The 24446-nt window shown below is 38.6% G+C and overlaps 1 protein-coding gene across 1 annotated transcript in view; it reads right to left on the reverse strand.

The window, feature by feature from the left end:
• Positions 1-24446, reverse strand: part of Plce1 (phospholipase C epsilon 1) — a 224578-nt gene that overhangs the window by 128342 nt on the left and 71790 nt on the right. Inside the window, exon 2 of the mRNA XM_090346226.1 lies at positions 8541-8817. Within this exon, the coding sequence (XP_090202352.1) occupies positions 8541-8817 (277 nt within the window). The remainder of the gene's footprint in view (positions 1-8540; positions 8818-24446) is intronic.

The raw sequence follows: 24446 nt of genomic DNA on the forward strand, positions 1-24446 counted from the left end.
TGAGTTCCCTTAAGGTGACCCCAGAAACAGATAGGACGAAAATCATTCCCTGATGTCTACGTCATTGTCTGTGGTCTCAACGTCTTCCAACTCGGCAGGGGCCAATGTGGATCAAAGGTGTAAACTCTCATTTGGCTCTCAGAGGATCCACTTCTCCCATCTTCTTTTAATAATATACTGGGCAGGGCCAGAATCAGTCCAAATGATTTTTATAAATAATGCTTAAGTATAGTCACTGCTAATAAATTAACTTTTGATATTGGTGATACACATAGATGCATTCAAATGTTCTTTCTTGGTTTTAGCAAGAAGTGTGTGTTGGCCTGGAGCTGTGTGAATGTTTTTTCACATTCATTCATTCACTTTTTTTAAGACCTTCTAACATACCCTGCACGGTTTCTTTTGCAGAAAGGAAAACATTTATTTGGTCCATTATGTTCTATTAGCTGTGCATGTACACACACACACACACACACACACACACACACACACCCCTAACACTTGGTATGAAACACAGTATCTCCGAGTGGGTATAATCTGTAAGGCTTGAGAATCAGATAAGTTTGGGATCAAATATTGGTTTTCCTCTGTCAGCTAGATTTTGATTCTAAACTTGATAGTCCACCAGCCCATACTGTGTGACTTCCCAGGGTCTATGATACATTTTGCACTCTCTTGTCACCTCCATATTCCTAGGTCATCTATTTGCTTAAAGTGAACTCTTAGGTGTTTCCTTATTAACTAAACAATATGGCTCTGGGTTAGACATGAGATAAGGTCACTATATTCAGGGAAAAGCTAGAAAGTACTGAAGGACACATTTGTTTAGGTATCTGTACATGCACAGATGGATTTAAAATTATAGATAACATTTTAAGTATGTTGTTATGATATGCAACTTAAAAACACATATAATATCACATATTTATTTTCAGTTAATAAAATATCTTATAGTTTCCCAAAGATAATCATTAGAATTCAGCTAACAGAATACAAAACACCCTTAAAACTGCTTTACTACTTTAACTGTACTACTGGTTTCTTCATTATTTCCTGAAAACTCCATTCCAACAGAAGTTTAAACAATGACTCAGACTATCTTGAGATCTCTTTTTTTCACTCTTAAATATTTGCTACTGACCCACATGTTATTATAAACAGATTATAAGCATATTCCATTATGTTCTATGAATGTTCCCATGAACAAGAATTTTCAGAGCTCATTCATTGATCCTTTAAAACAATAAACAATTTAGAAACTCTAAAAAGAGTAGTTTAGTACTGAAAAAACTCTCATTTAATTTTACCATAATGAGTAGTAATTCATCTTCATTAAAATGTGCAGACTAACATGAATTCTGAATCTTGTACCAATCTTAGATTTTATACAATGTCTCAATAGTAGGAAGGAAGGACTAGTGTCTTTTCTATTTTGGACAAACAAATAATTTCAACAGAGAATTAAGTAGAAAGAACAGAAGCCTCATAATGTAGACAAGGGCTTGGTTATGTTACCTGGTTAAATACTTTTACTGACACATTTCTGTAGGATCTCAACTGATTTTAGTGACACAGATTTCAACTGAAATTATCCAGGGACTTCCTCTGGGCTCCAGTGTCCTTTGCTTATTTAGACACCTCGTTTATAGGAAACTAAAACTGCATGTTCCTTTGCCCACTTCCTCCACTAGCAGTACTATTCCTTAAAATAAAGACTCTATCTTGTTTAACTATCATATCCTTACATATAGGTGTTCAACAAATAGTAAGTAAATGAATGAACTAATGGCCTGGTGCATTGGGACTGAGGAAAATCAAACTAAAGAAGTTACAAGAAGAAGCCTCCAGTCACCAAATAACTTCTATACATTCCTGGTACTTAGGGCCCACAGTCAAAATGTAAGGCCCAAAGAGTCTACATTGTTGCTGACAATCAATACTGGATATGAAAGGACCGAGTCCATCAGAATCTTCACGGTAGCTCCCAATGCCTCATATTAAAAAATATGATTGGAGTATGTACAGGAAAATTAGAACTGCAACAGTATAGATGAATAGAAGTGGACAGTTTTTCTTGGACATAACATGATTACAGGTTCTGGAACCTATCCTTTGGCAGCAATCACCTTACTCTAAAAAATATTTACCTCTTAATTTTTGATTACATCCCTTAAAGAAAATCCATTGTAGCCAGGTGCCAGTGGCTCCTACATGTAATCCTAGCTACTTAGGAGGCTGAGATCTCAGAATTGCAGTTTGAAACCAGACTTGGCAGGAGAATCTGTGAGACTTTTATCCCCAATAAACTACTCAGAAAAAGCTAGAAGGGACACTATGGCTCAAGTGGTAGCATGATAGCCTTGAGCAAATGAAGCCCAAGGACAGCATCTAGGCTCTCAGTTCAAGTCCCAGGGCCAGCAAAAAAGAAAAAGAAAAATATACTCTATCCCTTCAATTATTACAAGATAATAGATATTACAAAACTAATATATACAATACAGTACATTTAATTATAAAAAACAAATACTATGCATATTATATTATAGCTTTGTTTTCCTGCTGGCCATCATTTTAACTAAACTTCTCTCTTCAGTTCCCAATTCAGATGTACTACTTAACTCCCTTAGGGTAATACAGTTGCTCTAATTAAATCTGCCTCATTCAAGACAAATACCTTCTTTCATGAGCTTGTTTTTCTGAAATGTTTAATTAGCAACACTGAGAAATTATCTTTCAGGACTAGTTTTCAGTTTTGATATTAAGTTTTGGGTGAAGCCATGGGATCTTATCGCTGCTAGATTCGACTTGAGTGCCAAATTCAAGCAAGTATCTTGTAAATAAATTTCTAGAACCTGTAGCCAAGCTCTGACATTTTTATTTAAAACTCTGAGTACCTGTCAGGCACAGCTATCCTCAACAGTCACCTCTCAACTCAATAATTAGGATGTAACCAGCTTTTAAGTATCTGATTTAGTTCCCTCCCTTCTGTGTCAACACTTACTGAGATACATCCAGAACAGAATGGTTTCTTTCAATAAACTAGGGTCTGAGGCCAAAGTTAGGGCAAATAAAAGAACTGGACACACCCATTCCCCCCAGGTCAAACTAAAATGACTCATACCTTGGCATGGAGTGCCACAGTCACTCTGGTCACTTGGGCTGCAAGGGATATGGAGTCATACCCTGTACCACCTGATTACCTGTGGTCACAAGGTAGAGGGCTTTTTTTTTTTTCTGATGTGCATCTGACTTCTAGACTCCAGAATCTACTGCTAGCATTTTCAACATAGTAGTCCAGCTCTTTATGGATGCTCTTTAGGTGGTAAGGGCTACTTCACTAGGCCAGAAACCCAATATGGCAATCTCAGTGAAATGAGCATCAAGCTGAAGACTTTCAAATGTAATCTTTGCATTCTTCCCACAGGTTACACAGCACAAGACCATAGCAGAGAGTTAATGAATATTTCTTAGTCGATTCACTGATAGAAAAACACCCTCAGTATTAAATTAAAGGTACTTTTAGAAACAAACAAACAAAAAAATCAAGGTGACAAAACCAATAAGCCAGGGTACTTCTTTAAATAAACTGCAGTTTTGGAATTAGAACTACGCACATGCCTTCCGTGCTTGGTAGGCATGTAAAAGGTAATTGTTTTGATTATGAGGAAGTCAACCAAGACAGCTGTTATAAACTAAACTATTTATGAATATACTCATATATTTCAAGTGTGTATATTTTCCTACAATCACTTTTTATTTTTACATTCAATGCTATAAACCTTAGAAAAGACACAAATGGGATATACTTACTGCAGTGAAAATCAGCAGACTTTTATACCCAAAACAAGATAATTTCTGTTTTCAAAGAATATTAAATCTCTATAAAAGTACATTTTTGCTTCCACAATAATATCAACTTGTGTCCTTACAGAAGGGGCTTATCTGTGCCAAACTACTGGAAGTCCCTTGCGTGTTTTACATTCCCTGACAGCATACTCTTGTAATTACAGGTATACCCTGGCTAATCGATGTTAGCTGTGAGAAAATGTCTCTCTATTAAACTTAAGACCATCCTCACGACCCTGAAGGCAGAATGCCACGTGTGTCTGTGCTGATTGTTGGCTGCCTCTGTGTCAGCCTTGCAGAGTTGTAAAACTACAACACTCGGGATAACCAAGACTTGACTTACCAACTCATGATCAAATGCCACACAATCCTGCCCATTTTCTTCCCATTTTCACCTGCCACAAGCTCCTGTGATCCCCATTTGTGATCACAGCTATTTCCACGAGACAAGTCCCCTCATGCTTTCTTAGCTTTATAATGAACCCAGGGATAAAAACCTATATAACCTTCCTCCCCTCCCCCACTTCTTTCCCTTCCAACTCCTACCCCCACCTTATTTTTTTTAACAATGGTAAAATATACACAGCAAAAAAGTGTTGTGCTAACATTTCTAATATTAGTCCATTAGTATTAAATATATTCACATGGTTGTGGGAGGGGTCCTGACTCATCTTTAGAAATCTTTCCTCTTCCCAAACTGAAACTCAACCCACCAAACACTAATTCCCTTTCTATCCTTGTTCCTCATAACTAGTATCTACTTCTTGTATCTATGGTTTTGTCTACGCTGTGGGCCTCATGTAAGAGAAATCACTTTTACTTTTCTCCTTTGTCCTTACCTTTCCCAATTTCATATTTGAACAAACTTTAAACATGATTCCCCCAACCCCCATGGAAAGAGGACATTCTTCTGATCCTCTTCTTTCCCTTTCTCTCTGGGAAACCTTTTGATGTTTCCCTTTTCCCATCTTCATTCCATTTGTAAGCATCACTTTAAAAAAAAATAAAAAGGGAAAAAGTTACTGGAATAATTTTTTGACTCTTCTCATAGGTTTGACTCTCCAAATGCAATCAGTTGTAAGTTAAAAAAAAAAAAGCAATATGGATGCCAACATCAAAAATCTCAGAAATGGCTAAAGTTCTTTCAAAGTCTCCATAAAAGTTGGTTTTTACATTTTATCAGTATTAATTCATTGTATAAGCAACTCTCGTTTTAACATGTCCATATATACAAGTAATGTATCTTGATCAAACCCTCTTCACTCTCTCCCTCTTTCTTCCAACTAGACTCAAGGAGTTTCACTGTTCTGTCCTCACACATTAACAAAAAGTACCTTGACTCCATTCACACACACCTCTTACCTCCATTAGTGTCCCTGTGACAGAGAGAATCTGTTTTACATTCTGGTCCTTTCTTAACGTACATTAATGATTCAAAGAAACTGTACATGTATGGCATTTCACACAAATGTACAGTATTTTAATCAGACTGACTCTCATTTTCAGGGGAAGTTAAGTGTCCCTGGCTAAGTAATCAGGGCTAGGAAATGATGTCTGAGACTGATTTTCACATGGCAGGAGTGACACAGTGAAAACACTCATCTGTGCCCATCAGCCCTATGGCATCTGGGTCCCAAACATATTCACCCTTCAAAGTCACGGCCAAGTGTGTGATCCCCTAGTATCCATCAGTAGTTACTGTTCTTTCATTTTCACATAAACCTGCTTTGTCTGCTTTAAATGTTTTCCTATACTTGAATTCTTTCATAGAAAAAACAAATAACTCATACCCTAGACAGTATCAACTTACTTTCACTGTCCCTGTTCACAGTACCCCCTATTATTCAAAAGCTTTCAGTGGGTTTCATTTAGCTATTTTCTTTCACAGGTACACTGTATTTTGCTGTAACATTTTCCTTTCTTCCTCTATCTTTGCACATGACAGGACAGATAGGTATTTTTCTCTTTGGCTACCTGAAGCTATCTGCCTGTAATGATGGCATTTTATAGCCCACAAAATAATTTTTACAAGCTACAAAAATAGATGTTATATATAGATATATATCCAAATAGCCCTTAGCAGAAAAAAGGCTATCTATATGTAGGCACTGGTAACTCACACCTAAAATTTTTGCTACTATAGCCAGAAAATGGAAGGATCACAATTCAATGATAGAAGAGAAGTTTTCAAGATCCATCCTCTACCCATAGCTGGATGTATTTGTGTACTCTTGTCCTCCCAGCTACATGGGCAGCTGAGAACGGCTGGTGACACACTAGCCTAAGCAGAAAATTCCAAGAGAACTTGAATCTACAAAGCAAACCTCAACATGGTAGTATGCATCGGAAAAACTATGGCAGAAAAACTAAAAGTGGTCCCCAGCTGATCCTAAAGATTTTGAGAACCCATCTGGGTTTCATTTTTCAATTAATTTTTAATTGATAAAACTTGATGTATGTATTGCTCACAACATGAAGTTCTGAAATATGCACACACTGTAGAATGGCCCTGTTGAGCATTCATCATTGTTTCACTGTGTATTCCACACAGTGGAATACAGTTGAATTTACTGCCCAACACAGCTGAACTGATTTTGAAAACAGCTCCCAAGAGAACATGCCAGAACCTACAAAAATAAGCCTAGACCAGAGGGTAACCAGCTAATTGTATTATTCAACAGGAGCTACTTACCGAAACTATTATAGAGCTGCAAAAACAGAAAGTGACAGAAATTCCTAAGTTTTGCTTAAAATGCCAATTGAAAGATCACATTGGCTCTGGGTTAGGAATGATGACCTATGAGATTCTATTTTGAGCAGGAAAATGCAAACAGCAATCAAGATCAAGATACTGCCAGGGCAACAGACTCCCTGATCAGCAGCCTTTTTTTTTTTCCTGAAGGCTGAAGGAAAAGTAAGACAGAAGGATGCCTGCTTTTCCTCTCTTAGCAAATTCATTAGAAAAGAAAGCAGCTTGTACTGGCTTCATTGTGTATTTGAGGTCTCATTTTCCAGGCCTAGCCATTCATCATATAGAACATTAACTCCCTCTCTCACTCTTGGGACACTTAGAGCCATTTCCACATCTATTGCACAACATTTAATTCTTTTCAATTTCATATTACTTTGATTACTTGGTGTACACAAATCTGGACTCCCCATAAACACTGGAAAGGCAGGTAAAATGATTTAATACTCAAATAGGATTTCCCCTGCACTCCCCTGGGCAGATAGTGGGTGTCTGATAAGCATAGACTGGTGAACTCACATGAGGAGGTCCTGCATACAGTGACATGCATAGAAATGATGCCAATTCTACCTGTTAATTGCCACTCAACTTCTTCGGAAGAGCACTGATGGAGAATACAAGGATGAATGTCAAATTAATGTAGAGAAACCTTGAGTCCTGAGCACAGGAAAACCACTTATTATTTACAGACTATAAGTACAATGAGGGCTGGACTTAGTCTTTCTTCCTTTCACCTAGCAGGGGCTTAAAACTGAATGGGTAGAAGACATCTATAGGCCAGTTTCTCCCTAATAGTATCTTGGATTTGTGTTCCCACAATGTGTGTTTTGGTTTATTCATAGTTTAAAACCAATCCACAGAAATTCATGTGATTCCAGAAGTCTATCCACTGTGGTAAACATGGTAAATAGGCAGGTGGTTGAGCTTCTCTTAGGTGTGCATGTGTGTGCGTGCGTGCGTGCGTGCGTGTGTGTGTGTGTGTGTGTTTCACAGGGAGGTTGAAAATAAGAAGGAAGGTCACTGCAAAAACATGAGGGGGATATCAATGTGTGAGAAGTAATGCACCTACTACCTGACCAATGTAACTGTAACCCCTCTATACATTATTCCAACAATTAAAAAAAAAAAAAGAAGGAAGATCACTGTCCTGCTAGCTCTGATTCACTGTGGAGGGACAACAGCTTCTCTCCTTGATATAAACAGCCGGATGTCAGAAGGAACCTTTGGCAGTCCATATGTGCTGGAACGCAACCCAACCCTGCGTAGTCCCTGTCTAGCTGGTAGCTTCCTGCCAGGGAAGGCTGCCAAGCGATCTGTGACAGCTGTACAATGAAGGATTCACCCAGGTCTCCGGTGCCACTGTCATGTCTGAGCTGCCTGTTGTGGGAAGCAGCAGGGATGTTCAGATGTGGAGGAACCCCATTTTTCACCAGCTTCATTTATCAGCTCTTTGCCTGCCTATCTTGTCCTTTACGATGGGATTCACTTAGCAGAAAGCTCCTTTACTCTTCTGGTCCCTAGGATCTATCTGTGCATGAAAAGAGATTTCAGTCTGCTCCCACCCAGTTCTGGTTTTCGTGGCCATGGGCCATGATTGTTTACTAACATCTTGTTACAGTAACTGAATTATCTCAGAGACAACCATGAGGAGGACAAACCACATTCCTGAATAATTTTGAACAAAACATCAGAGATAGCATTGTAACCATTATTTCAGCAAAAGAGAAAATTCAAAGGCTTAACACTTATTATTTGGAATGTTTATATCTCACAAGAATTTAATAGGAGATTACCATTTTATATTCTCCTCAAGTAGCTATTTTTATTTAAAGTTGTTGATATATGACTCAATTTTCCATTAGGTAATGCATTTTATGTTACCTCTACTTCGGATTATTCTTTAAAAGTGAAGACATAAAGTTAAAAATAAAATTATACACATTACCTTTCAGCATTATTCGTCCAGTGGATCCTCCAAAAGTACTGAGAAGGCAACTTCTTGCTCCTAAGGAGGTGGCTGCCTCTAGGAGGGAACCGGTGATATACTGAGATAAGGAAGTCCTTTGTGAGATGGCACGGAACTCACATTTGGATTGCTTTACATATGGACAAGCACTAATCCTTCCATGGATTGTCTCAGGGGCTGAGAATTTTGTGAAGAAATAGAGAAGAGATCCAACTATATCTTCTGTTTCTTCTCTTCTTCTCACTGCATTGTAGATCTGTGAATAGCACAAAGCACAGGAAGTATTAATCTAGTTTCTTAGGAAAGCAAATTAACGTGTTGACAAAATGCCAAGATGACTTATTAAGAAAGAAGGTTCAGTCGCTCTAAGCACAAACACTCTTGAGCCCTGGACTCGTGCATTAACCTGAACATTCTACAGACACCATTTATTTGGGAAAGCTATGTGTAGTTATGAAATAGGCCATTCAAACAACTCTGCTATCAAACAGAGCACTTAAAGTTGTACCATCCAAAAATACATTCAGCTCAAATTTCTCCTCCTCCACAGGACAGCAAAGCTCTTCTGCAAAGAGATGAGGGCAATTCTTTCCCTCTTGTACTTTAGTTCTCTCTAGAAGGAATGCCCCCAAATGCTCTTGCCTAACATTTCCAGGGAATCTTTGTTCCATGTTCAAAATGAAGCACTCATGGGGAAGGAGAATGCCTCTTTCTGTCTTGGGTATAATCTTTCAATCAGCTAACATAGTCTTTGAATCTTTATACTTCTTTTCTTCCTCCGTTGCTTCTCACATCCAAAATATTGACAGGTCATTTCCCACTTCTCCTGACCTGTCTGTCATTTTCCTGCGATCCTTTCCATACTTATAACTTTAATTGACCAAGAATGGTCAAGATCAATGGTCCAAGATTATTAGGGCAGGTTCCCAACTATGTCTGTAGTCAACTTCATTTGTTCAATATGCTTAATGTACACTCTGCTCTGTGAAAGGTTTTGTGTTAAAATACATAGAGCAGGAAGGTGGAAAGTGAATAACTTCTTAATATATGACAAGCATATACGAAAGCAGCATAAACAACCACAGTGAAAGTTATTGATCAATAGAGGGACAGAAACAAGGAAAGAGAAATAGGCTCTGTTGGTGAATGAGTCCTAGAAGAAGAGGTTAGGCAGACCTTACAATATACCCAGAACTCCAATAATATCCAAATTTTGCAGACCCTATCTAGATTTTGACTCTGCTTTCCACTGCTGCTGATATACCTCTGTTGTGAGCAAGCAGAACATGAATTCTGAGCTTTAGTTTAATGCCATTAAATTTCTTGTGGCCAATGTGGAGATGACATTGCAGGTATATAGCCTAGGCTTTGGTACCTGGTAGGTGGGGCTGGACACCTGCCAATGCCTTGACCAGCTAGAAAATTAATCATGACCAGACAGTTTCCTCCCCTGTAATATGGGGCTAATAATACTCCCTGCTGAGGTTTGTTGTGGGATATTCTAAGACAACACATATCTGAGTAATGGCACCCATTATTATAGGATAAGTCTATAAGAGAGAACATATTTTCTCTGCCTTCAGGTTATATAATGATAGGGAGGTAAAACATGGAAATATAGTGTTATGGGGGTTATGACCAAGCTTTTTATATTTCTAGACAATATCATCCTAATCTTATAAGTCCCTCAGAAGTTTATAAGTTTAGCCAACAATGATCTCCCCTGAGGCCTGATGGCTAAAGAAAGTTTTATAGAGTAAGAAAGGAATGATGGGAGCCTCTATCTAACTGTTCTAAGATGTTTCCCCTCAAAATAGTAGATCTACAAATGAATTGCAGGACCTATGGATTTCTTAATCACAAAAGCTGGAAAAAACACTAACTCTCCCTGCTCTGGAGGCTACCACCTACCCCTGAGCCAAGCCCCATTTCCCATTTTCTAGAGGTTAATTGGAGATGAGTCACAGGTCCTTTTGTGCCAGGCTGACTTTGAACCTTGATCCTCAGAGCTCAGCCTCCTGAGTAGTTAAGATTACAGGCATGAGCCACTTCGCCCGGCTTGTGTTACAGTATTTTAAATTCCCATTTCTTCAGTCACATTTGAGGGTCAGAAATAAGTAGCTGATAGTAATTGCTGAATGATTACCTAGGATAAACATACCATGTAAATATATGTACTACTTATTTCTTGGAGGTAAGGTACAAGGCGTTTTGAAAGCAGACTATGACTTTCTATAGCCTCCGAAATTCACACAGCAAGAACATAAAGAGGATATACTTGAGGGTTTTGGACATCTTTGTTGTATATGCCTGTATCATTATCCATATGACACTAAGACAAGGTCCACAAACACACATACCAGTATGAACAGATACTGACCAGTTGTGATCACTAGAGAGGGCAACTCATGCCTTTTCTTCTAGCCAAAATTCTGGCCATTTGACAGCTTGCAGGAATATTCAGTCCTATCAGATTGTGTCAGTGTTGAAGAGATGCACATGTTAATTTTCCTAATTTTAAAACACTAGGAGTTAAACTGAAGTGAGACTTTTGGCTGAGTCCGACTCATACCATCAGTTTTCATTCTCCTCACATTAAGCCCTCACTTGCCCTCTTCAAGGGCATGCTTACTGTCCCAAAAGCTGAGAATTCAAAGGGAAGCACAGCACAAGTGAGAGGATGAGAGAAAAGACTTCAGGAGGGTAGGGTTGTGTGTTTCACAGCTGCCACAGAAGTCAAAGAAATGAGAATGAGAGAAGATTATAACAAGTTATTCAGAACAAAACTTCATCAGTATGCAACATGTTCTTTGAAAGATAAGTCTTTGATCAAATAACATGAGGATTCCTCATTCGATTAAAATAAAATGCATTTCCATAACCCTTCTAATTATCCTTAGTATTCTATTATGCATTAAAATCTCAGAGCAGGGAGAGTTAGTGTGTTTTCCAGCTTTTATGATTAAGAAGTCCAATCATAAATGATTGTTATGGAAAGTCACTATAATGACCAGTATGATGATGATGATGATGATGATGATGATGATGATGTATTAGACACAAGGATAAATATTCTACTTTCTTAATAATTGACTCCGCATACTAACCCTGTAAAGGCAATTTCATTTTGCAGATGGAAAAGAAATAGAGAAAAATAGAGGATAACCTTACACAGTAAGAGGCCAGGCCAGGATTAAAAACCTTATTTCTTCAACTCTGTGAACTAACTTTACCCACTGCATATACCTGGTCATACCCTGGCTCCACAGGGGGGATTCAAGTTCTCATCGTTATTTGGCAAGGGATTAAAGTGATGTTTTTACACTGCTGTTGTTATTGTTTTTGTTCAAGATAGCTCCTTTCATGGTAACCCTAAATGACTTTTGAAAATAGTCAAGTTATGACTAATGAATGACCAAATATGTTTCCTTTATATGGAGATTTATGGTTTTAAATTACAAAGCAAAAAAATCCCACATAAACATTGTTCCACTTGATTAATGTAGCAATAGAAGGTGCTGAAAAGAAGACAGACCACCACATTACATGGGCCAATATTTTTGAGATAAAATCAACATGTCACAGCATAGCAACCAAGTTTGCTAGATAGCTATATGTTCATTCATTCACTTGCTACACTGTGCCAAGCCTAATTGGTAAGAATCCAACAGTGAGCAAGAAGAACTTCATTTTAGTGGGAAGATGAACATGTAAGTTAATTAAAAAGTAAAAATTATGGCCTAGGCTATGGGTATAACTCAGTGGTAGACCAGTTGCTTAATATATGTGAGGTCCTAGACTCAATAACCAAAGTTGAAAACAAAACAAAACAAAGAAAAAAAAAACCCCAAATCCAAACCATTGGTTTCTATAGTATATTACATATAATATATAATAGTAGTTACATATAGTCAGAATATATTTTGGATATAGATCCTACAGGTCTTAAGTTATTAGAAATGAAAAAAGAAGAGTCAAGGATTCTCCATTTGATCATTGCTATATTTTTAGGGATGTAAGACTCATACAGAAGTCAGAGCTTCTGTGGAGCTCTTCAAACTGTGAATGGATCCTCTATGTGGAATTCTACTCCTATTACAGCTGGTACTGTGGAAAGACATGGCTTTGGAGTGGTCTGAGAAAATGACCTTAATATTATGAAGCTGCTTAAGGACAAGTGAGTAACGGTTCCATAATACTGGGGAAGCACAGAAACATGTACAGTTCCTTATTACCCAAGAAAGGAGGCTGCCTGGCAAGACTTAGCATGAGCTCTAGAATTCAAACTAAACAAAAGAAAGCAAATATAGAGAGGCTAAAAGATGGAGACAAAGCTAGAGACTTTAGCACTCTCAAAGTCATGAAGCAGTCAGACACATTTCCACAGCACCCATGCAGGAAGAAAGTTCTTCCCTCTATACCTAGGTGCTGACAAGAGGAGTCAGTTTTATACCAGGCTTAACATGTTCTTTCTGAGATCAGAATGATAGGAAATTATGATGTTTTAAGATCTGGTGGCTTTGGGGGAAGGGAAAAGAAAGGGAAAAATAAAATGGTGAGACAAAGGACAAAGGGCGAACCATTGCAACAGTGATACTCACAAGACAGTATGTTGGAAATGATCTTTACAACTTGGGAGCAGAGAAGTTGTGGGGCAGGGAAAATGGGAAACAACAAGGGAGGGGATAACAATGTTCAACAAGAAATGTACTCATTACATCTGTAACTGTAACCCCTCTGTACATAACCCTTATGATAAAATAAAATAAAAAATGGAAACAAACACATATCTGGTGGCTTATCTTCTAAGATCTTCCAATAAAAAGAGGCGTGTTACTTTGGAACTCCACTGACTCCCAGATACAATAACTATAACATTTATGGAGTGCTGAGAGTGAGTTGGCATTGAACACTGAGATAGGATTTCATGTAAGCCGTAGAATAGCTCAAGGAAAAAGATCTTCTATGATCAAAACTAAGATACTTTTGTATACATGGCTAAGACTTAGCATCAGGATTGTCCAACTCTATGTCCTGCTTCCAATTATCAAGGTGAACTACAAGGAAATCTACAACAGCTCTTGCCCAGTGTTCTTGCATTTAACAGGAAGGCATCAGCCAACATGGTCCTTTTTCAAGTTACTGTTCTCTGATCTTCACTCCCTTGCCTTCTTAAGTGGGGGATCAAAGCATTAATGATTTTTAATTTTGATGACAATTCTATGGTGTTGTTAGACTTTCTTGTTCTTGTATCAGCTATCATTTTTCAGTAGTGATTGTATATCTACTAATAGTACCTTTATCCTCACAATGAGGATTTTTATTTACCCTGTGCTAGAAAAACAATCACATTTATTTTAATTATTCAAGCTGTAAGCTAACAGACTCAAGGAAGAGGAGGCCTCCCTCCTGGAATAAAATGTAGTCACTTCGTGCACAGATCCCTCTTGTAACTTCTAGAAGATAGAAACAGTGTTAGAGAAGGTTGAAGGTGCTAGAAGTTTGCTTTCTGGTGGATTTCTATGTGTGTAATCAAATAGAAATGATCTAGTAACCACCAAATTTCCCAAGCATCAACAAAAGTAATGAGGCTATTAGAAGGGTGGCAGCTGAGGCAGTCTGGAGACCCAGTGGCAGGGATGGGGAGCCGGATTTTGGCAGCAGGCAGTGTTTCCTCTGCTGTTCATTCCACATTCCATTTCAGTGCCTGTGTGGAGAATTCCATTCTACTGAGAGTATTCAGACCATGCACAAGACACTGACCAAACACAACTCGAAAGAGCCAAAAATAAAAAGCTTTGTTAGAACCAGACCCATTAACTAGAGCTGTGCCACCAGCTTCTGCAGGAAATAAGCTGAACATTTATGACTTCAGGAACCATCTGAGGAGGAGTATGTGAAGATGTCCTAGGACAGCTGATAATCTGGGAATTTCACAGCTACAGATGCCCTCCCATGCAACTTCAATCCACATTGTACCTTTTCATTAAAATTTTGCCTCCTTACATGTATCTTGTCCTGAGCTCTAGCAAGAATGAATCACATATTTTTCCAGGGCTCCAATTTTACCCTATGCCAGACTGTGTGGTAACATATCCTGTGAGATATGCGAATTACTTCCTAGTTCCATTACAAGAAGTGAATACCCACCAAAGCAGGAGCCATGTGGGAACATTTCGTTCTCAGCACAAAGGACACTGCAAGCACTGGAGAAAGTATTCAACAGAGAAATAACAGGAGTCTTACTGTCACGAGCCTCAGAGTGGCCTGAGCTAGTTAGAAATTCAAGTTTGGGGGGCCCAATCCTAGACCAACTGAATCAAAAACTTGAGGACTAGAACCCAGAAATTTGTGTTGAACCAGCTCGCCAGTGATTTTTAACTCCTTCAAAAGTTTCAGGACCACTCCCATGGACTTAAAGGAGAACCTACTTCCTCCCACTTTGGGTTATAGCTCTCAGGTGATCCATCCTATCAGCACCTATCTCCCTTCTGAGGAGGGCCTATTTAGCCCTTCATTCTTCTAAGGCCCTAGTTCAGAACCTAGTACAGAGCAAAAACTAACAAACACTCACTGAATATAGGGGAACGCTGACGGAACATAGGCATATTTAAACACACACACACACACACACACACACACACACACACACACACACACACACACACACACAGAATCCCTGTAGCTGTGAATTTAACAAAGTTTCTGTGGGCAGGCTTCTAAATATCTTCAAAGGCTCTTATCTGGAATACTCACTCTTTTAATGTATATTAACTCTATAGAGTAAGGGGGTTCCTGTGATATTTCCATTCATGAACACAATGTACTTTGACCATATTCAACCTCCTACTACTCTCTCTTGTCCCTGTATCCCGTTCAGCTTAATGGGAATTACCATGCAGATGAATCATGTCATGTCCTAATGAGAAAACCTGGCTGCCAAGGAAGCCTCTTGAACTGAAAAAATCAAATCAGGACAAATGGATAATATTGTTAGGCCTGTGATGTCAGGCCATCAGTTAGGCCTACGGAAGGAACTTAATGGCCCCAACTGCCAGACTGCCTTGCATTTCTAAGGAGCAATGGGTCAGCTAATGAATCACATGGGGACAAAGGCCCTTCAAAGACAAAAACAAACTTTGGAAAACCCTGTTGATCTTACATCTCTAGCTCAAAAGCATTGTGGCCATGTTCTTGCTAAGCTGTACACATGGGAGGGAAAGACAGTTTCTGCTGTCCTCTACTCTGGTCTGCTACATGTCCACAACAGGTGGAAGGGACAAAGGCAGCCTCCAAGATCAAGCTGTTTGCTTCCATCACTGTCCTAATCCTCACTTACCTTAAACCACTCCCTGCCTCCCTCTGCCTGACTGGAAACAGCTATGCCTGCCTCTACTTCCAGTCCCCAAAATCCCCTTCTGCTGAGGCCACTGCTTTTGGATCAATGCTACAATTTTCTCCTTGACTTTTTTTTCATATATTTTTTATTGTAATTAATAGAAGGTCTACATGATATTTGCCAGATAGATGGTGCATTAATTCCCATACATTGATACCCTTTCACATGTCTTGGTCCCCATTTCCCTTCCCCCCACCCCCACTCCTCATATTGTTTTCCCCCATTCCCTACCCAATCTCAAATAACCAAATACAAATATATCCGATATATCAGGTAACAAAGTGAGATACTGTAACAATATGAGATAACCAAGGGACAGCAAAAGAGATGAGAGATAACATAGTACATTAAGAACAACAATCATTCATTATATGGCTTATGTTTCTATATCCTAGAGATCCTTTCATTTAGCGTCATACTATATGGCCTTTTGTATCAAGGTTTTGCTCTATTGCAAATCTCTGATAGGAGAGCCCAAGGTTTATACTGATTATGACAAATGAGGGAAACCATTGAGCCTATGTTCCTTTGAGTCTGGCTTACTTCACTTAATATGATCTTTTCTATGTCTTTCCATTTCCTAACAAATGAGGCGATGTCATTCTTTCTGACAGCAGCATAGAATTCCATTGTGTACAAATACCACATCTTGTTGATCCACTCATCAACTGAGGGACATCTAGGTTGGTTCCATTTCTTTGCTATGGTAAATAGTGCTACAATGAACATCGTTGTGCTAGTGGATTTAGTATGTCCTTGTTTCTGGATGATTGGGTAAATGCCAAGTAGTGGAATTGCTGGGTCATAGGGGAGTTCTATGTTTAGTCTTTTGAGGAACTGCCATACTGCTTTCCATAGTGGTTGAACGAGTTTGCACTCCCACCAACAGTGTAGTAGTGATCCCTCATGGCCACATCCCCTTTAGCATCTGTTGTTATTCGTTTTCCTGATCCTGGCCATTCTAACTGAAGTGAGGTGAAATCTTAGAGTTGTTTTGATTTGCATTTCTTTTATGACCAGAGATGTGGAGCATTTCTTCATGTGTCTATAGGCCATTTTTATTTCTTCTTCAGAGAAGACTCTCTTTAAGTCTTTGGCCCATCTTTTAATGGGATGGTTGTTTCTTTGGAGATTAGTTTTGGAGGGATTCAATTTTTTGAGCTGTTGATATATTTTAGATTTGAGGCCTCTGTCCGTTGTATGGTTGGTGAAGATCTTCTCCCACTCTGTAGGCTTCCTAATTAGTTTACTAGCTATGTTCTTTGCCATATAAAAGCTCTGCAGTTTAATGCAGTCCCATTTATCCAGCCTTTCTCTGATTTGTTGTGATTCTTCATCCTTATTAAGAAAGTTTCGACCTGTGCCAAGGAGGTCTAGTGTATCTCCTATTCCTTCTTGTAAAGTTTTCAGAGTGTCAGCTTTTACCTCCAGGTCTTTGATCCATTTGGAGTTAATTCTAGTGCAGGGTGACAAAGAAGGATCCAACTTTAGTTTTCTGCATGTGCTTAACCAGTTCTGCCAGCACCACTTGTTGAAGAGGCTTTCTTCCATTCTATTTTTTTGGCTCCCTTGTCAAAGATTAGGTGGCCATAGGTCTGTGGTTTAATATCTGGGTCTTCAGTTCTATTCCATTGGTCTTCAGGCCTGTTCTTGTGCCAGTACCAAGCTGTTTTGAAAATTAATGCTCTGTAATTGACTCTAAAGTTTGGTATTGAAATTCCTCCTGCGCTGTTCTTTCTGCTAAGAAGTGTTTTTGCTATACGGGGTCTTTTATTATTCCATATGAAATTTTGGATTGCCTCTTCTATTTCTTTAAAGAATGACATTGGGATAGTTAGGTTATTGCCAGTGATAGTCAAACTATTGTGCTTTAGTACTACAGAACTTATTCCTCCTATGCAACTGTATTTTAGTAGTGTCATCTGATCTTCTTCTATCTCTCCTACGTCTATTGACTCTTCCTAGCCTCTATAATCACTAGTCCATTCTCTTTTCCTTACAGACAAATTATTTTAGCTCCCTTGTATGAAAAAGAACCTGTGATGATTATCTTTCTATGCCTAGTTTATCTAACATGATGTTGTCTTCCAGTTCTATCTTGATGCAAATGACAGAATTTTATTCTCATTGATGGCTAAATAATACTCTATTATATATTTACATACACACTATTTTTTTGTCCACTATCCATCAATATGAAGGAGTTGAGGAAGGGTACAAAATAGTATAGTGCCAGCTGATGGGATAGTCTGAGGGTTTTGAAGGCAGAGAAGGATAACCCCTAGCAGCCCTGAGCAGGAGTACTCGCCCAGGTGAATCTTATGAGAGGCAGAGACTTGCACCCACTCAGACTGGACAAAGCCTGGCTGAACTTGAATTTCTGAAAGAGAACAGACCTTTTCCTGAGAAAGTCTTGGTTCTTTGGTCCTCTGCTCATTCATTCATTCATTCATTCACTCAACAAGTATTTATTGAATTGTCTACTTTTTGCCAATAGCTTTCTAGGGGCTGAAGACAAAGTGTTGAATAAAATAGCTTTTTTCCATCCTGAAGAAAGTTACCAATAATAAATAATTTTAGTACAGCATGCAATTCTATAATGTATGAGCACACCATGCTTCAGAAACATACAGCCTTAGAAAGTCATGGAAGGCATCGGGCAGACGATCCTAATCCCATAACATTTTAATACCTAATTCTAATCAGGAGACTGAAGCAGAAGGATTGCAAAAATTTTTTTCTATTTCCTTAAATATACTTTTCAGATTTTTGTTTAACAGCATAAATGTACATATTAATGCAATACATATATATGCATATTGATCAAATTGGGGTAATTAATTTTTCATCTCCTTATCATTACTTTGTGTTTGGAGCCTCTGAATCTTATTTAAGCCTCCTGTCTTATTTATAAATATCCTTGTTAGGTAATTGTAAACTCTAGGTACTTTCCTGTACTACAGAAATGCTAGGTCTTATATCAATCTAACTGAATTTTGGTCTTGTCATCCAATCTTTTTCTCCCTTCACACCTCCCAGATTGGCTTTTTCTGTATATGAAAGAAGATGTGGTATTTGTCTGTGTCTGATTCTCCAGTTCCATCCACTTGTCTGAAGATGATGTCAATCAAATTCCATTACACTATATTCTCTTTACCCATTCTTCCACTGAAAAGATTTCAAGTTTGAGACTAACTTGGACTGCACAGCAAGATTCTGAAAAAAGATAATGAAGGTATACCTAGAACACAACATAAAGACAATAAGAGTTGGCCGGGCAAATTTGAAAATGGAGAAGAAAGGCGAGAAACATCCTAAGCAGAATAACTCCATTTGGTTGAAGCCGATACTGCATGATGAGTCTAAACTGAGCTCGGTAGGCTATTCTTATGATCCCAGCTACTTGGAAGGTAGAGATCAGGGAAATCACAGCTTGAGACTAACTGAGGAGAAAAGTTAATAACATTCATCTCAACAAATATACCGGTATGGTGGCATGTGCCTGCAATCCCAGCTACATAGGAGGTCTTGAGTAGGAACGAGATTTCAGACCAGCCACAGGCAAAAATGAAAGACATACCTGAAAAATAACTAAAGCAAGTGTAGAGCACTAGCCTAGAAAGTGTAAGGCCCCGAGTTCAAACCTCAGTGCCTAAAACACACAAACAAAAAGCCATTAGGTTGGGAAGATGAAACAGAGCTCTTCCTTAGAAGTGGATGCAATTGTGCCTACAACAGTTTGTGTTCTCAAATGCTTTCTGAGCAAACTTCCATGTCAGGGCAGCTGAAAACTGCACTCTAGGCCTGAGGATCCCTCTCACCTTCCATAGGTATAGTGCATGAGGACAGATGGTTCCAGTCAAACAAGGTAACCTCTACTGTCGAGGTACCACTTAGGATGGAGATGATTACTCCTGGAACTCCCTATAATTTGACAGTTCCTATATTATTGCTCAAATTATGATTTTTTATTAAAGAATTTATTAACATTGATTTTTACATCATATTTTAAATGACGTGTTTAACAAAAAGTATTCAAGAAGGGAGTCTCTATATACAATCACTGAGATTTTAGAACCTAATTGAAATTAGGCTGAAGGTTTGTATGTCATAGATACATATTAATCTATGTAATAAAACATTATGTCTATAGAGTCACAAATTTTTATGTCTACGTAGTTGTGTTTGTATTTCCAATACCATGTTCATAGCATTGGGTACGCAAAGACTGAGTCCTTGTTCTTGTACTGTTTGGATCTAATAGCCACATATTAAGGATACCACGTACCTTTTGTTCCTTTGGTCTTGACTTGTCTCATTCAACATGATTCACTCTAGATTCATCCACTTCCCTGCAAATGCCATTCTTTTACCTTGTCTGTTGGCTATGTTGAATTCCATTGTATATATATATACCACATTTTTTGTATCCATTCATCTGCAGTAGGGCATCTGGATTGTTTCCATCACCTGGCTATTGTCAATAGTGCGGAGATGAACATAGATGAGCAGGTGTCCTTATCATATCTTGGTTTATGATGTTCAGGATAGATGCACAGGAATGGTACGGTGGGATCATAGGGAAGGTCTATTTTCAGTTCTTTAAGAAACCTCCACATTGCTTTCCAGAGTGGCTGAACTTGTTTACAATCCCACCAGCAATGCAGTAGGGTTCCATTTTATCCACAACCCCGCCAGCATCTGTCATTGTCTGAGTTCAAAACCTTGGCCATAACTCCAAATGGATCAAAGACCTCGAGGTAAAAACCAACACACTGAAAACTTAACAAGAAGGAATAGGAGATACACTAGACCTCCTTGGCACAGGTCGAAACTTTCTTAATAAGGATGAAGAATCACAACAAATCAGAGAAAGGCTGGATAAATGGGACTGCATTAAACTGCAGAGCTTTCATATGGCAAAGGACATAGCTAGTAAATAGGAAGCCTACAGAATGAGAGAAGATCTTCACTAACCATACAACGGACAGAGGCCTCAAATCTAAAATATATCAACAGCTCAAAAAATTGAATCCCTCCAAAACTAATCTCCAAAGAAACAACCATCCCATTAAAAGATGGGCCAAAGACTTAAAGAGAGTCTTCTCTGAAGAAGAAATAAAAATGGCCTATAGACACATGAAGAAATGCTCCACATCTCTGGTCATAAAAGAAATGCAAATCAAAACAACTCTAAGATTTCACCTCACTTCAGTTAGAATGGCCAGGATCAAGAAAACTAGTAACAACAGATGCTAAAGGGGATGTGGCCATGAGGGATCACTACTACACTGTTGGTGGGAGTGCAAACTCATTCAACCACTATGGAAAGCAGTATAGCAGTTCCTCAAAAGACTAAACATAGAACTCCCCTATGACCCAGCAATTCCACTACTTGGCATTTACCCAATCATCCAGAAACAAGAACATACTAAATCCACTAGCACAACGATGTTCATTGTAGCACTATTTACCATAGCAAAGATATGGAACCAACCCAGATCTCCCTCAGTTGATGAGTGGATCAACAAGATGTGGTATTTGTAAACAATGAATTCTATGCTGCTGTCAGAAAGAATGACATCGCCTCATTTGTTAGGAAATGGAAAGACATAGAAAAGATCATATTAAGTGAAGTAAGCCAGACTCAAAGGAACATAGGCTCAATGGTTTCCCTCATTTGTCAAATTCAGTAGAAACCTTGGGCTCTCCTAGCAGAGATTTAGAATAGAACAAAATCTAGAGACATTAGGCCAAATAGTATGACAAGTTTTTTACCTTATTTTTAAGTTTTGATCAACTTTAAGGTGGTATAGGCTTCTTTGTGATTTTCATGAGTTGAGAGTAACCATCTTTCTTAACTAATAAATAAGGTAGAAAGTAATAGCTTTCTCATGTTCCATTAGTACATATGTTCAAGGCTGGGATTATACTGAGATACTGAAGGTCAAAGACAACATTTGTGATCTTCTGAGGGATCAGGAACATGAGGTAAAAAACTTGTTTAAAGCAAGGTGGTAGGGTATGCCTGTAATCTTAGCACTTGGGGAGGTTATACAAGAGGACCACAATTTTGAGGTGAGCTTGGGCTACATAACAAGGTCTATTGCAACAAGAGAAACAACAAAAAGAAAAAGGAAGAAAAAAGGAAGATGCAGGAGGAGAGGGGGCAAAATAGCAACAACAATGAGCCAATCCTACAGAAACAAATATTGTATATTGTCACACATTTGTGAAAGATGGGGTAAGAAGGAGACCAAGTTGTGACAGTGAAAAGGAGATGGAAAGAGAGAAAAAAAAAAACACCGTGAGAGAAGGGTGGGGGAGAGGGAATTAGAAAAAGTAATTAGATGTGTAAGCATGATTATACTACATTATATAAAGGTATGGGAACATCCAAATAAAACACTTATGTTATAAAATATGTGCTAATTAAAAAAACAAACTATGCAAAATTGTAAAAAGCTAAAAATTTAAAAAAATAATAAAGATAAGCAATTTCCCCCCAAATTTTTTTTTTACAGTCCTCTGTCCTTGGGCTTTCTCAAGGCTAGAGCTCTACAACTTGAGGCACAGCACCATTTCTGGCTTTTTTCTATGTATGTGGTACCGAGGACTCAAACCCGGGTCTTTGTGCATGCTAGGCAAGCACTCTACCACTAGGCTAAACACCAGGCACCCCCAAAACTTTTTTTTAAAGGTAAGGTAAATAATTTTTTTAGCTCTTACATTTTATAATTTTTAAAGCTTGATCTGTTGTCTCTACTGAGCTTAAGGTTTTTCTTGGCTATCAAAACAAAGAGGCCTTTTGTTGAAAGAATCAGGCGGCAGTGTTTGGTGAAAAGATTATATATAGAATAATGGTATGAAGCTCTATTGTGTAAAAAGATTTTAAAAATTAGCCTTTAAGTGCTTTCTCTATTTCCAGATTCTCAAAATTTCTTGTAACCAATTGAAATGCTATTGTCTTTTTCTTTGACGGAGACCTAAACAATGGCGTGCAACCATCCATTTATAAAGAACCTTATAAAGAACAGAATTCAAGAGTGACCCTATGGAATTAAAGACAGCAGCAACAGGTGTACACATTCACTTCAACCACTGCCAACCCATGGAGATGAAGCATTTATGAGTGTTTCAAAAACTTACCTCTCCTTGTTTTTACCCTCACCAATCTAGTAATTTATGGAACAGTATATTGCATACAGTGGAAATGAGCTATTCCTGAATTGATTTCAGATGGCCCAAGACATCTGCATCCCAGCAGTGTCAAAAGCAGGAAGAACACAGAGAAATGTACAGTAGTATTTGCCTTGAGTCCTTGGGCTGAGTGGGCTAAATACAGGGGTAGGAACACCATGACTCACTCCCAGTAAGTAAAAGCCAAAGCAGACATTGTAAATCTGATGCAGGTCTGGAGGAAGGGGCCCTCGAATAAGGCCACACTTCTGTTTAAATCCAAATCATGTCTGCAGCTGGTTTGGATATCCATGCGTGCCTTTTCAGAAGCAAATACAAGTCCGCAAGAGGTTCTGTCACATAGAACTCAGACACTTGTGGCTCACTGGGTAGTTCCTCCACACTCTTCCTTCGCTCAGAAATCTGCCTGTATGACAAGAACTCTAACCTTGCTTAGCCATTCACTTCATGCAGAAGAGAGGAAAGGAAGCTCTATTCATAACATTTGTGATACAAGGATGAGCATTATCTTGACCCTTGCTTATTTGTGCCCCAAGAATGATTATGATGTGCTACAAAACAGGAGGGAGAGGTTCAGGGAACAGAGAGGAACAGCTGGGAAAATGGGCTCTGAGAAGTTAGAGTGCAGGGATAAAACATAGAGCTTTCTCTTGGTGTTTTCACTTCAAACTAACTTTGCATTTTTATTTATCTATTTTCTTACCTTGCAGCTATGGAGAGGCAAATGGTGATCTCTTTTAGGAGTTGGATCCTATTCTGTGCTAGGAAGAAGGGCCTGGCTCTCTGTGACTGCGTGAACTCAGGGTTCCATCTGTTTATGCAACAGGTCACATCAAGAGTTCTTCTACTCTCATGATCCTAAAAACTCCACAGTTTACTAAGTCATCTTTTCCTATCAATTACAAAGATCCTTCTGCACTTACAGAATCAGTTGGAGGCTACACACATGGTTAGACAACCATGGTTATTATTTTCAGACAGAAACATTTAAAAAAAAGCCAACAGCTGTATGTAGGAATTAGCAAATGAGAGGGCAAAAAAGATCTAGATTCTGAGCATATAAAGAACAGGTGTGGGCCAGGAGTGTGGCCTAGTGGTAGTGTGCTTGCCTAGCATGACGAAGCCCTGGATTCGATCCTTCAGTACCACATACACAGAAAAAACTACAAGTGGTGCTGTGGCTCAAGTGGAAGAGTGCTAGCCTTGAGCAAAAAGTGTCCAAGGTCAGTGCCTAGGCCCTGAGTTCAAGTCTCAGGACTGGCAAAAAAAAAAGAAGCAAGAAAAAA

Source organism: Megascapheus bottae, chromosome 15, assembly GCF_031878675.1.
Source record: "Megascapheus bottae isolate mThoBot1 chromosome 15, mThoBot2.hap1, whole genome shotgun sequence".
Lineage (NCBI taxonomy): Eukaryota > Metazoa > Chordata > Mammalia > Rodentia > Geomyidae > Megascapheus > Megascapheus bottae.